Source organism: Balaenoptera borealis (assembly GCF_965194805.1).
Source record: "Balaenoptera borealis genome assembly, chromosome: 9".
Classification (NCBI taxonomy): Eukaryota; Metazoa; Chordata; class Mammalia; order Artiodactyla; family Balaenopteridae; genus Balaenoptera; species Balaenoptera borealis.
The window spans coordinates 15,401,947-15,417,422 of NC_138873.1; the positions used below are offsets into that span (position 1 = coordinate 15,401,947).

At 41.9% G+C, this 15,476-nt stretch overlaps 1 protein-coding gene across 9 annotated transcripts in view; it reads right to left on the minus strand.

Annotated features, from left to right (window-relative positions):
- MTHFD1L (methylenetetrahydrofolate dehydrogenase (NADP+ dependent) 1 like) overlaps nt 1-15,476 on the minus strand; it is a 204,545-nt gene that overhangs the window by 175,681 nt on the left and 13,388 nt on the right. For 8 of the 9 annotated variants that reach the window (XR_014248492.1, XR_014248493.1, XR_014248494.1 and 5 more), the window contains exons 5-7: nt 15,108-15,232; nt 12,977-13,077; nt 11,419-11,555 (exon numbers count right to left, since the gene is read on the minus strand). Coding sequence is in view for 6 of the 9 variants with exons in the window: in XM_082405462.1 (XP_082261588.1) it covers nt 11,419-11,555; nt 12,977-13,077; nt 15,108-15,232 (363 nt within the window). In the remaining 3 variants the exon portion in view is untranslated. Of the gene's footprint in view, nt 1-9,978; nt 10,081-11,418; nt 11,556-12,976; nt 13,078-15,107; nt 15,233-15,476 lie in introns of those variants that run through there. The other variant, XM_082405467.1, reaches the window with a different exon arrangement.

Here is a 15,476-nt window from a genome sequence, read left to right on the forward strand (position 1 = left end):
TCCCTGCCTACAGGATTTGAGAGCTGGGGATCTTCAAGATGGAGGCGCAGGGCAAACCACTGGAATACAGAAAAGAAACAATTAAACATTCGATTTCTACTTCTTTTGCCCACACAGTTGGTAAAATACTTTAAAACTTTGCTAGTGTTTAACATCCGGCAGTCCCTGTGTGACAGGGACATCCGGCAGCTGTCACACACAGTTAAGTACAGGGAGGGGCCCCGAGGGAGGGAGGGTGGGAGGTGACCCGGCCCTCATTCTTTCACTTTCAATGAGCTGGGACACTTTGTGGTTAGTGGAAGCCGGGTGAGTGGCTTTACAGATCACATCATGTTCCGCAGAAGAGTCTTCACAGTGCTCTGCAATGACAGGGCGTGTCTGTGAAATCTCATGTGGCGTGGAGGCCCCGTGGCTATCTCATGGCAAAGTCCTAAAAAGAGTGAAGTGTTTTTCTTTTTTATTAAATGTCACTTTCTTTCAATAAATGCCAAATTCCAGAATTTGCTGGCCTTTTCTTGATAACAGATAAGTAGTTGTCAGACCGGGCTACTCTGGTGGCCCTCACACCATCAGCTGTGTTTTAGGAAGATTACTCTGGAGGCGGGACTGAGAGGGATCGGAGTGGCTGAGAGGGAAAGCATTACACTGCAGCAGGCGGAGGGCAGGTCTGGTGGGAAGCTAGATGCCTGGAACCGAGGAAGGTCAAGGAGGATGGGGGTGCAGGCTGGGACCTGCCAGCATTATAGACATAGTTAAAACTAGCAGCTTGGACAAGATCCCCGAGGGAAACAGGGAGAATAGGGAGAAAAAGGTGTTTAATGCATCCCTTGGGAGCACTCATCTTAAATGACAAAAGAAGGGAATAAATGACATGACTCTGGTGCGACCCCAGACACAGGAAGGAGGACTGGGTGCCTTCAAGCAGGCTGCTAAGGGGAAAGGGTGTGGTCAGCCGGTTCCAATGACGCCTAATGGCTAAGCAAGCTAAAAGCAAAAAAACTCCGTTTTTGGCAATTAGGAACTCATCAGTGACTTTATTATAGACATGGGTATTGGCAACCATGCCTGGGTAAACTCTTGCCCTTTGAGTCCAGTGTGTTCCCTGCCTATGGAGATTTCACTGAGGCAGAGTTTTTCATGAGCAGAGTCCCTGTTTATCCATAAATTATTCAAACTTAGAATGTCTAACTTTTTATTCGAATTAACTGAATATCTACCAAAGGATTCTTGCTTTGTACCCATGGATAAATATACATATTTTCTTGCAATATTAAGCATACTATCAAATGAGACCAGCAAAATAACTGTGTAAACACTCTAAAATAAGAATGTCAAACCATGTTCATTCAGCTGTTGTAATACTTTGGCAAGATAAGAGAATGAGTCTCAGCAAAAGGTACCTCCCCCACTTCAGCAAGTGATCTCATCCCAGAGATTTTTTTTCCTTTCTGGAATTGCCTATGTTTCTTTTTTCCACTCTCATCTGTGATCAGTAGGACATTACTGGCTTTTAAAATTAAGACCCATTTCATAAATCAGAATGACTACAAGCCAAATGGATAATTTGGGAGTATGATCACAGCACTTATCTCCCCAATTTTTCCCCCAAAGGTTAATAAATGACCTTCCTTTTTCTAAGAAGTTCATGTCTTACCTCATCATTCAACATATTTACTGCTCAACGTATGAGAAGAGTGTATCAAAGATAGCCAGTTGTGTCCCAAATGTTACAGAAAAGACAGTTAATCCCTCTTCAAGTTTACTTGATTCTCACATAAATTATGATGGATGATAAAAGGAAAATGCAACCTCAAATCCAGTAATGGATATACTTTGATTCATCAAGAATAATTCCCTTTCTCACACCCTAGGAAGAAATAAAACTAAAAAGTAGGGCTGAGACACAGAGAGAGAGAGAGAGCACGTGAGCTCACACCTGTCTGTGTGTGTGTGTGTGTCTGTGCGTGTGTGTATGTGTGATGAGAGATAATCTAATATGACAAAGACTCAGAACCACGTAGCACAAAAATGTGGAAAAGACCAAGTTATGGTCCCCAGATCCACGAGAGGCAAGCCGCACTTCACAGAGGCAGGACAGCCTTATGATTTATGGTTATGCCGTGTTGAAGTTAAGGTGAATTGATGTGACTGTGGGAAATTCAGCGTTGCGCCGCATTTCCCACCATACTTGTGCTTTCCAATCCTGAACCCTGGGCTGCACATAGGATTTCTGCATCCCACTTCCCCTGAGTAACTCTCTGGCCTCAGTTGCCTCCTTGGAGAAGTGAAGAAGCTGCACTTGACAGAGAGGAATTGAGGTGCAGAGGGAAGAGCGTGGCAGGTGGGGTTTATAAGACCCGGATTCATATCCAGGCTCTGCTCCTTTTCACTGACAACCAGGGTCAAGGCACCACACGTAACACCTTGCTTTCAGGATATAACGCTAGTGAGCTAGAATATGAAAAGACTTTGAAAACGAAATCTGTACACAAATGTAAGGTGCTTTATCATTATAGATTATGTTAAGACCTACCAACTAGAGTATTCTAATTCTACACCCTTAGGAAGCATTTACACTGGAGAGGAGGGGGTAAAAGACAGAGCCAGGCTCTGCCGATGGTGCGGACAGGCAAGCAGGGACCGTCTGCAGGGGGACGGGAGGTGATGTCACTGGCCTGATCTCTGCAGGACACAGCCTGGAGCACTTCCTTCGTGCAGTACCTGCCTTGAACCATCTGAGACTTCACACGCCCCCTTCGGATCTCACGCCAAGTTTCAAGAGACTCTCTCAGATCCCTTTCTCAATGCTGCTAAATATAAATGGCCTGATTTGGGGGCTTTTTAAAAAATTCTATTCACCTCCTTCTCTGGTGCTGATAAGCCAGACAATGATCAGGCAGAAGCAAGAGTGAGAAGAATGGGAGCTGACATCCAAAGGCATTTTCAGTCCATGAACACTGAAAAATCTGTCAAAGAAACTCAGGGGGCTACACGATCCAGGTCACTTAATCACACATTACGCAGTAGCCTTGGTATTTGCTTGGCACAAGATCTGTGGTGCCCCGGGGTCGGTGGTATCTATCTTCTCCACCCAGCCACTACAGGGGGGTGGGGTGGGGGGAGGGATTCACATCAATGAGGCTGTACTGCGTGTCCACACACCGGACCAGGGTGCCCCCCACCCTGCCCTCTCGAGAGGGTGGACACATCCCTTCTGAAGGGTGCCCCTGGAGGGGTGGTGAGAAGCCCAGGGCTCAGGGAGCAACTGGCTTCCTTATCTTAGGAAGATATCTGTGGGACTATTAACTGTGGGAATGAAACAATGGTGAACTCAACCCAAGTCTAATGTCTTGGGCCTTGGTCCCGCTGATGTTCCCCATGCGAGCTGTCAGATACTTTTGGGTTTTAAAGATTAGACTTTAAAGGTACTTTTAAAGATTGGGTTTTGTGATTATCTGGAATACGAGCTGACATGGGATAGTGGCTAAAAATACTGGCTGTACTGCCACCTCTATCATTTTTAAATTATGTACATTTGCATAGTCTCTTTACTTCTCCGAGCCTCAGTTTCCTCATCTATGATATGGGAAGAGTGAGAGTCCTGCCGAATAGGATGGCTGCAGAATCAACGAGATAACACAAGTGAGGGACAGTCCTGGTTCATAGTAGCCACTAACTCAATGATTATTAGCTCTCCTTACTGCTGTTACCGTATGTTACTGGTTTAAGTGTAGCCTCTCTGGTGAAAAAGAATTATCATGCTCATCAGAAATCTTGGAGGCCAGAAGGCAGTGGGATGACATATTTAAAGTGCCTGAAGAAAAAAAGATCTGTCAACTGAGAATTCTATATCCAGCAAAACTGTACTTCAAAAAAAAAAAAAGGGAGAAATGAATACATTTGCATATTAAACAAAGTGGAGGGAGTTCGTTACCATTAGACCTGCTCTACAAGAAGTGAAAAGACACTAGTCATAACTCCAAGCTGTGTGAAGAAATGAAGATCTCCAGAAAAGCCAGTATTCTTGTATTTTTGGTTTGAAACTACACTTATAATTTCCTACCCGATTTAAAAGACAAATGCATTAAAAATTATAAATATAAAAAAGAAAAAAAAAACTCGTGTAACTTGCCAATCTAGTCCAGTTTAAAAGCTAGGGTTTTCCAGGAATTCCCTGGCGGTCCACTGGTTAGGACTTGGCGCTTTCACTGCCGTTGGCCCGGGTTCGATCCCTGGTCAGGGAACTAAGATCCTGTAAGCCACGTGGCTCGGCCAAAAAACAAAAGCTAGGGTTTTCCCCACAGTCTCTGGAAAATAGATTACTTTTTCAAGATCTCATATGTATAATACACATATATTTAGAATTTTCCAATTCCCTTTTTAAGGCCTTTTGTAAGCCATGCTATGTACCGAATTTAAAGCGGAAATGACTTTGTGATAATTTAGCTTTGCTCAAGAAAACAGCCTACTTTGACCCTTCAAGTGTGAAAGACCTGTATTTTTTCCTTCTTCTGTTAGTGCTAGTTTTGACGATCTCTGTGCTCAGGAGAAACAAGATCCCCTGAGACAAACAAAATACAACGGTTCTCTTATTCCGGGGTTATTTCTTATACACGCAGCTGGGATTGACCTGATTCGTTGCAGCTGGAGGCCGTTTTGCCATCATCTTCCAGCTGCGCCCGACTGCAGATTCAGAAGAGGTTTTCCAGCCAGTGGAGCAAGTGAGGGCGTGTGAGCACAGCCCCGGGGTGCCTGCCAGCCTCTCTTACCTGGAGAGGGGTACCACTCCGCCTCATAAATACTAAATGCAGAACATTTGCTTTTGGTACCAGAGTGAACTCCTTGGGGTGAGGAAGAGGACATCTCCAAATCTAGGCCAATTCTCACAGGGCGGATGGCTGTCCCCTCCTACATAAGGGTGTCATTCCACTCCAGGAGCCTGGGGAGCTGAGTGAGGGGCCTTCGTTTGGGCGGAGGAAGGAGGGCGATTCCTTATCTGGACCCAGAAACATCACACCCAGTGCTTTGGGGTACCAACAGCTGATGCTCCAAGCTGTGCAGCTAATCTGGATCAGTGCCCAGACACTCTTCCCCTCTCCCACCGTAAATGCAGAATGCATCTCAAAGCAGCATGCACCTTTGTTTTGATGCTGCAGAACAAAGCAGGAAACCTATTCTTGATTTTCAGTCATACACTCAGAGGGGCATAAACTATCAAGCTACCAAATACAGAAGTCAACTCTCTTTTCTGTACTTCTCTAAAAAGGCAAATCTCAATTCTCATGTTCAGACTCCATGAGATTTTATGCGTAATCAGTATCCAAAGACTATCTTTAGATCTAGGCAGGCTGTTAGAGAAGGGATCCATTTCTATTTGACTGTAACTCAATGTAACTACTCCTCAAAATCGTAGGAAGGACTACTATTCCTGGAAGGAGTGATTGGTAAACCAGGAATCCCCAGGAGACATGCTCTGAAGTGGAGCGGCTTCTGGGTAACACAGGCATCAGGGAAGGAAGAGGTCCACAGCCCTGGAGGTGAGGACCAGAGGGAGAGCCCGGACTGGCCAAAGCTGGGCACCCACTCTCTCAGGGACACTGTCTCTTACTTTTCCTCCAATGAGGAACCCTGGGTCCTGAGTTTTTAGTACCTCCTTACAATGTGATGACCCACTGGCCTTTCCATTTCCACACTGAGGATCAATTGCACATCCGTATGGTGAAACTTGCCAGTGTCCTTCCTGACTCACCATCAATAACAGCCAAGCTACTACCAGGGATCCTGTGCTAAGCAAACTTATGTGATCATTGAATTCTCACAGCAGCCCCATGAGGCAGGGAGTATTATGATCCCCATTCTCCACATAAGGAGACAGGCTCAGAGAGGTTAAACAACAGATAAGGCTTGAATCCAGAGCTGTCTCCACCAATGCCTATGTTTTATTGCTTCCCGAGAACACAAATGTCTCTGACTCCAGACCTTCAAAGACAGTTCCTACTGGTTGCAGCAGGCTGCGACTGCTTCAAGGTCATCCCAAACTTGAAAGGCTACATGTAGTTAGGAGGTGGTGGACAGGACTCCAGTGTTACAGTCACCCCCTGATTCCCAAACCCTCACCCCCCTGGTTTTGGAAATCTGCCACCAGATGGCCAACAGGGGGTCTTGTCCCATGTCAGGTACAAATAAGCAGGTAAGAAATGCTTTTCAAAGATAACGTCCTGTGACCTAATAGCTATAATCCTTTGCTTGCTCTTTTCTCTCCCTGATACTTAGCATTGTTGATAATGAGAAGCTAAATGGGCCATAATCTTAAAATGCAATGTTAAGATGCACTTATAATGCACTATAATCTTAAAATGCATTGTTGATGGAATCAGAAAACAAAAATCCAAATCTGTTGTTAAATGTATACTTTCAAGGATTCTCACAGTGAAGGTTTTCCAAGGGTGGACACAGCCTGTCCCTTTCAGGTGTCCTAGGACACTAACGTGTGTCTTGGTGTTCTTTGCACCACGTTAAGTGCCATCACTGTGGTCTGCAGAGGGCGCACTGACCCTCTGAAACCAGGCCCAGGAATGGCCTGTGTTTTAGAAATAAAATACAGGAATAGTGAAAAGTCAAATGTCAGGCAGAAGCACGGAGGCATATCAGCGGGAGGTAGGTGACTAGTGAAGTTGGCTGCTAGCACCAAAAAATGGAAAGATACAGCCTTTATCCTGTGGTGTGAGGGGAGCCTGTTGTAAGTAAGTAAGCCAGGTAGAGAGGGCCAAACACCAGAGACCAAATGAACTTTAAAGCCAAGTATAGGGAGCCCTGAATCCTTCCCTATTTTTGGCTATAAAGTTGAAGCAATAAAAAGAGTGGAAGTTGACGGCCTATAAGATTCACAGTGGTGCCACTGTTAAGTGCCAAGGACTTAAGAAAACAAAATGTGTGTGCAATGTCAGCTATTGAAAAGAGCCTTCTTAGACATGCGGGAACAAGAATGTTATTCAATTTCTAGATTCTCTAGAGAATAAAGCCTCGAAATCATCTTCTCAAAGTTAGGGTGAGCTTTATCCAAAAGAGTCAAGGTGATTTATTTCCATAATAAAAAAAGGCACTTTGAAAGATGTCTTTGTTGTTCAAAAATACAGATACAACTAGCAAAAGTATCTGTGACAGCTGCGAAAACAATGAATTGCCAATGAAGGCATTTTTCTCTTTTTCGTCACAGCTGTTCAGTTCAGGGCAAGTTTACTGTCCTCTTCTACTAAGCTTCCCAACCTAAAATCCTGGCCTCTAAAGTGTGAAACACTGTCCTTGAATTTTCTTGAATAGGCTGCCACCACGTGGTGACCACTAAAAAAGCACATAGGTTTGAGTTTAATTGCAAGACCATGCTGCTGGGCTATTTTAAAACAAGAAGGAATTACGTACAGCAGATCCACCTGCCACTGAAAAATTACATATCTCAGTCGAGAGGCCCGTCTCCCCTGGACAGGACTACAACTTGTTTGTTTCCATCCTCACACTGCGAAGTGAAGAACAGGTATTTTTAGATTTTAGTAATTTATTGTACTTAATGCACTTTTAATTTAACTTCACTTTGCTTGAAATTTGTGAAATTCATTGTCAGTTTTTGAAATTAAAAACTTTATTAACTATTTCAGACACAAAAATGTAAAAGAATAACATAACACACCTGGACATCCCGCCCACTGCCTAGTTTAAGGAAAGGCATGACCAACACAAGGGAAGGTCCCCTAGTCTCCTCTTACCTACCTGCACATCTTTGTTCTGTCATGGTTTTCCTGATCTGGTTCACAGTTTCCACTCCTTTCTTTATACTTTTACTTTATATGTATGCAGCCCTAAAAATATATACGCGGTATTGATTTAAAACCCTACATAGGGCTTCCCTGGTGGCACAGTGGTTAGGAATCTGCCTGCCAATGCAGGGGACACAGGTTCGAGCCCTGGTTCAGGAAGATCCCACATGCCGCAGAGCAGCTAGGCCTGTGAGCCACAGCTACTGAGCCTGCGCTCTAGAGCCCGCACGCCTAGAGCCAGTGCTCCGTGACGAGAGAGGCCACCGCAATGAGATGCCCGCACACGGCAGTGAAGAGTAGCCCCCGCTCACCGCAACTTAAAAAAAAAAAGCTTTTGCACAGCAAAGGAAACCATAAACAAGACCAAAAGACAACCCTCAGAATGGGAGAAAATATTTGCAAAGGAAGCAAGTGACAAAGGATTAATCTCCAAAATTTACAAGCAGCTCATGCAGCTCAATAACAAAAAAACAAACAACCCAATCCAAAAATGGGCAGAAGACCTAAATAGACATTTCTCCAAAGAAGATATACAGATTGCCAACAAACACATGAAAGAATGCTCAACATCATTAATCGTTAGAGAAATGGAAATCAAAACTACAATGAGATATCATCTCACACCGGTCAGAATGGCCATCATCAAAACATCTAGAAACAATAAATGCTGGAGAGGGTGTGGAGAAAAGGGAACACTCTTGCACTGTTGGTGAGAAGGTAAATTGATACAGCCACTATGGAGAACAGTATGGAGGTTCCTTAAAAAACTACAGATAGAACTACCATACGACCCAGCAATCCCACTACTGGGCATATACCCTGAGAAAACCATAATTCAAAAACAGTCATGTACCAAAATGTTCATTGCAGCTCTATTTACAATAGCCAGGACATGGAAGCAACCTAAGTGTCCATCAACAGATGAATGGATAAAGAAGATGTGGCACACATATACAATGGAATATTACTCAGCCATAAAAAGAAACGAAACTGAGTTATCTGTAGTGAGGTGGATGGACCTAGAGTCTGTCATACAGAGTGAAGTAAGTCAGAAAGAGAAAAACAAATACCGTATGCTAACACATATATATGGAATCTAAGAAAAAAAAAAAAAAAAAAGGTCATGAAGAACCTAGGGATAAGACGGGAATAAAGACACAGACCTACTAGAGAATGGACTTGAGGATATGGGGAGGGGGAAAGGGTAAGCTGGGACGAAGTGAGAGAGTGGCATGGACATATATACACTACCCAACGTAAAATAGATAGCTAGTGGGAAGCAGCCGCATAGCACACGGAGATCAGCTCGGTGGTTTGTGACCACCTAGAGGGGTGGGATAGGGAGGGTGGGAGGGAGGGAGACGCAAGAGGGAAGAGATATGGGAACATATGTATATGTATAACTGATTCACTTTGTTATAAAGCAGAAACTAACACACCATTGTAAAGCAATTATACTCCAATAAAGATGTTAAAAAAATAATAATAATAATAAAGTGCACATAAAAAAAAAAAAAGCCCACGCACAGCAACAAAGACCCAACACAGCCAAAAATAAAATAAATTTTAAAAAAAGAGGGTAACTGGGAATCTGCTTTTAAAAAAAAACAAAAACAAACAAACAAAAAACCCTATATAAATGGTGTTAGATGAAATACAGCCTTCTGCAACTTGTTTTCCAATGAATGCTGTTTTTAAAAATTCTTCTTGTTGATATTTACAGCTCTAGTTTTCTTCAAAATTGTCTTGTTTTTGTCCTTGTGCTTCCATGTAAATGGAATCAGCTTGTCAACGTCTACACAATAATATTATGTCAGGATTCTGATTCAAATTTATAGATTGATTTGGGGAGAATTAGTATCTTTAAGATGAGTCTTTTTGGGGCTTCCCTGGTGGCGCAGTGGTTGAGAATCTGCCTGCCAATGCAGGGGACACGGGTTCGAGCCCTGGTCTGGGAAGATCCCACATGCCGCGGAGCAACTAGGCCCGTGAGCCACAACTACTGAGCCTGCGCGTCTGGAGCCTGTGCTCCACAACAAGAGTGGCCGCGATAGTGAGAGGCCCGCGCACCGCGATGAAGAGTGGCCCCCACTTGCCGCAATAGAGAAAGCCCTCGCACAGAAACGAAGACCCAACACAGCCATAAATAAATAAATAAATAATAAAAAAATTAAAAAAAAAAAGATGAGTCTTCTTATCCGTGAATATGGTATCTCTGCTTTTAACTGGGTCTTCTTAATGACATTCATCAAAATTATATAATTTCTTTCTAAAGGTCAGAAATAACTTTTGTTCAATATATTCCTAGATACCTTATATTCTCATTGTTATCATAAATTGTATTTCTTTAAAATTTAATTTTCTAACTGTGGGGAGTAGTGTTTAGAAATGCAATTGATTTTTGCATGTTGATCTTATATCCAAGAACCCAGATGAACTCTTACTAATTCTGATATTTTAATAGGTTCTTTTGGACTTTTTATGTAATCATATTACCCAGGATTGATGACAGTTTGGTGTCTTCCTTTCCGATCACTATGAATTTTCTTCCTTTCTTTCTTCATATTACTGCATTGTTTAGGAATTCCCACACAATGCTGGTTAGGAGTACTAATAACAGGCACCCTTGTCTTTGCTAATTTAAGAAAATGTTTCTAATATTACACTGTTAAATGAGATTTTTCACTCTAAGTTTTTATAGATGTTTTATCTTGTTAAGGAATTTCCTTAAATTCCTAGTCTAATTTTTTTTCAGGAAAAAATCATAATGAACATTTGATTTTATCTAGTGATTTTTCTGCATCTACTGTGGTGACAGTATAGCTTTTAATCTGATAATGTGGTGAATTACATTAATACTTTTAACAGATTTTAATGTTAGACCCCCCTGCAATCCTATGATAGTCCCAATGGGATACTGGATTTGGTTTTCTATTTTGCTAACGATTATTTCATCTATGTTCATAGATGAAATTGGCCTGTAATTATCCTTTAGCATCTTGTCATTTTCTGCACTGGGCACTCATACAATGAGTTAGGAAATGTTCTTTTTCTATTCTCCAGAGAAAATGTTCTTTACTGTGGTAACTCATTTGTAAAATGACCTAGTGCCTTTTTTGTTTGCTTGTTTGCAGGGTAGACTGATTCAATGTCTTCAATGTATATAAGACTACTCAATTTTACTTGAATCCATTTTGTAAGTTACAGTTTCTAGGAAAGTTTTCATTCCATACAATTTTTCAAATTTATCAGCATAAAGTTGTTCATATTCTCCTTCTTAAAAAATAATTTTTGCTTCTGTGGTTATGTCCCCTTGTTCGTTCCTAACATTGCTGGTGTTCTCTCTTTTTGTCTTAATTATTTTGGCTAGTGGTGTGTCTATTTTACTAGACTTTTCCAAGAACCACCTTTTGGCTTTGCTAATAATCTCTCATATTACATATTTGTTTTCTATTTCAGTAATCTCTGCTCTTTTGTTTTCATCCTTTGAGATTTTCTGCTGTTTTTTTCTCTAACTTTTTATGTTAAACGATCAGCCTATGCATTTCAGTCCTCCTTTTCTAATATAGGCATTGAAGGATATGTTTCCAACATGGAAGATGCTTACCTTGCTTTGAAGCTGAGGTGTTTTCCACTGGGAGCTCATTGTCATGGACCCTTTTCTCTGGAACAGGCATTGCAGGGTGGCTTCCAAAGACCCATGGGCTCCTATTACCAAGATCTTCTTTCCATCTAAGTTGACACCTACCCACCAAATGGAAATTCAGTATTATAATCAAAACTTCAAAGTCTTCCTCCCATACAGCTTTAATGTAAGGAAAAATAGCTTTTATTTTAATTTAATTTGATTTTTGGACAGGAAAGCAGTATTTACTGGTGGGCCTGAGTAAGGAGGGGACAGCGCCTATGTTCTCATGAGTGTAGGGCCCACCATTTGTCCAGGGGACCACGATTAGGGATGTATTTGATCCCACAGCTATCTGGGATGAGCCACTTTTCTACCACCATGTTTTCATATTCATCTGCATTAAACTTAGTATATCCCCACTTCTTGGAGATGTGAATCTTCTGGCGGCCAGGGAACTTGAACTCGGCCTGTGCAGGGCCTCCATCACATGCTCCTTGTTCTGCAGCTTGGTGCGGATGGACATTACGATTTGGCCAACGTGGACCCAGGCCACTGTGCCCTGGGGCTTTCCAAGGGCACCGCACATACCTGTCTGGAGCCCAGACTCGGGACAGCATGGCAGACATGAATGTCCACTGGAAAGGGCTGTCTCGAAGTCCCTTAGGGCAACCCATACAGGCAAGAGGCTGTGTGCACTACCAAGGAGGCTGCTGTTTGCAGCCATTGCACACGGGGCTCCCACGGGGGAAAGAGCAGGGTTGGGCTTAATTGGCTGCAAAAAAATAGCCTTTTAAAACTTGGCCCTCTGAGCCCCAAACCTACAATGACTATAAGCCGTAACTTATTCCTTCTTTGCAAACTTTATGGTAGAGTGACCTAGACTCATCATCCTAATTATCCATATGATGGAAAAACACTGTCTATATGGATTATCTCAGAGATTTGAGCTTAATGGCTAATGTCCTAAAGGTATATCTTGAAAGTTAATCTTCTAATAGAACTTTGGTATATATTTTGGAATTTCTGTTCAATCATTTCATGTTTGGGTGTAGGGGAGGGGCATTGTCTCCTTTTCACTCAAGCTGGTGTACAGAAAAAATTAAATACTGATTATTGAAAGAGATACTGCTCACTGATAGATCCTAATCTAGGTTTCTATACCCTAAACTATATCTGACAGCTTCTTCATTTAAGTTTTAAATATAAAACTTATCTAGGTTTACATATTGACAGATTTGAGAAGTTGAAACTTGAAACATTTTTCATTGTGGTTATTTTGAGGGTTTCATAAGAGAAACTGAGAAAACACAGGTTAATCATTCATCTTTACAAATTTCTCTTTAAAATTATAATACAGTTAATCCTATTAGAAAAATTTGCCAGTCATTCATATCTCCTAAAAGATGAGAAAAATAAAGCTGACACTGAATATCGCTTCTGTGTTTCAATAAGTATCTTCCAGAAACAAATCCTTACTAAAAATTCACATAAATAACAAAAAATAGAAAATAGCAACATTTCTGAAGGAGCATCATACCTGACTTTTCAAGAAGTTCAATTACAGCTCTGGCCACAGGTGAAACAAAACACTCATGGGCATCCCCACGTACCAACTTCCCCAGGTTTACATCCGTTACTCTGAATCCAAAAATAAGAGAACAAGTAAGTCAAGCTTGGCCAAAACTCACTCATCTGTAATTCACATGTATTAATCCCAAATAACATCCAAGTCAATATTTGATATGATGAAATAACATTTATCTTTTAAGGCAGGACAAGAAAAAATTACATATAAAATTCTCTCTGTGTGTTTGTTTGGGCCTCTTCCCTCCCTCATGTGCAGTGTGTATCTGGGTTAAACATTAACCAGAGCTCCTCAAAGATGAGAATGCCTGCTTATTTTTTTCTTCTGACACTAGCGATGTAACTTCTTAAAAGAACATTGTTCTTTCCCAGCTCTGTAGGGGGTCATGGTGACTTGCTGCTCACTTTGTACATGCTTACCTGGACTATATATCCTTGATGAACTTTATGTAAAACATCAGTACGTCATTTTGATGTGCAATCCTTTCTCTCAGAAATGTATATGACTGTGCCTTCGACTTCTAACAGGTGGAACAGTTCTCAGAGCTTCCTGAGAATCTGTTTCCTGGGTTATAATCCTCGGTTTGGCTTGAATTAAGTTCCCTTTTTTCCTTCTTAACTTGATAGTTAATTGAATTTTCATCGACAGATAGGTAGGATATATTAAATTATTAAATAGAAATGAAAGAGCGGGCAGGAATAGAGGTCATTAGCTTCTAGAGCAGCCCCTCAGGCAACGCCGATGTGGTCCCTATGACTCAGGATGACACTGGGCGTGCTGGCTCTGCCTGGACAGCAGGACCGCAGCTGGAGGCCACGTGGGGCTTCACTGCACAGCGCTGCAGAGCTCCGTTCAATGGACTACATGCAGTGGTGGCCCCGGACGTGCGCAATGCCAAGGTCCTGCAGCCACTTCATCCTGAGGAAATCTACATCTCCATCAACATCAAAGTCCAGAACCAATCCTAGAAATCAGGGGTGACCTAGCAAGACTGATCCCCACTTGACATCGGTACTTATCTCCTTAAGGAGATCAAGGAAAAAAATGAGGGACCATATCCTTTCAATGCCTTCTGTGTTCCTCCTCGGTCAAACCCAGGACAAAATAGTCCCTAACTAGTGAGCTTAAATTGATGGTCTCAATACAGGTTAGTAACAAAATGGAGATACTTGGAAAAGTTTTGCATAATTCTCTCTTTTTATGAAAGACTGGAAACTACACCCTGATACCCGGGGATTCTGGATGTTTTCTAATTGACTAGAGCCTCTTCCCCCTTTATGGTTTGTCTGCTATAGGATCGGAGATTTTCATGACAATTTTCTACCCACGTTTGAGTCTGCCCTAAGTCACAACAGGAGGCTAGGATAATGGGGGAACCTGGGAATGTCAGTGAGGTGGTGGTCACTCAATCCAGTCCCTACAAGACTAACGTTATAAATTTGCTTACGACCCTGGAATGCTAAATATATCATGTTCTTTTTGGTCACGATACAAAAATTTCTCATTTCCATGTAGGAAGATGAGGCTTTTAACTTCCAGGAAACATCATGAACTCCCATAGGGATGGTCAGTGTTCCTTGTCCCATGAAACTTACGTCATGACATGAGTCAAGACCAATATCAGAGCACCTGATATTCATAGTTTTCCCCTCAACTTTCAAATAAAACCTCACGTTATGAATGTAAGTGCTTGCTTTGTTTTTCTCTGCTGGCCTGGGACTAAGGCAGAATGTGCTACTGTGGTGAAGCAGGTCCCTGGGTTTTTTCTCTGGTTTATCAAGGAAAAGGAAAAGCTATCAGAAGAGGAGAGCTGGCTAAGGACTCTGTAGGTCAGACAGGAACTTCTCAAATGAGTATGACTTGGCCAAAATGGCACCCAAGCACTACAAAAGGGCAAGTGTATTTTCTCAAATACGTACTTTCTTAAGCATAATTTTACAAGCCCTCCAACTCCTGAAATATTTAAAATGATTTCATTCATGGCTCAATTACTGACATAGTTGAAAGAGCAGAATTTTAAAAAATTCACAGTAGAAAAACTAGTTTAGCAATGAGTCGATTGTTTTCTTTTATATGTTCTCACCCATCCACATCTTTTTCTGGTTTCAAGGCATTGAGGATTTTGTCGCTAAATGAGGTCTCGGAGATCTGAAGGGCAAGGCCATGTACTCTGGTGTCTTCATTAATCTTCAGGATCTCATCTATAATCTGAAGTGAAAACTAAAGTCAGTTTTGCAAAAATAAGACCCAAGAAAAGATGCTTTATGTAAAAAATAGATTCATAAAAATGCATCTGTTTTAGTTTCTTTTTTCTCCTTGTTGAAGACCTGGTGTAAAGTGGAATGAAGAAGTCTACGTTCCTTCTAACCACTTTTATAAAAGCTTGGCTGGGGCTTCCCTGGTGGCGCAGTGGTTGAGAGTCTGCCTGCCAATGCAGGGGACACGGGTTCGA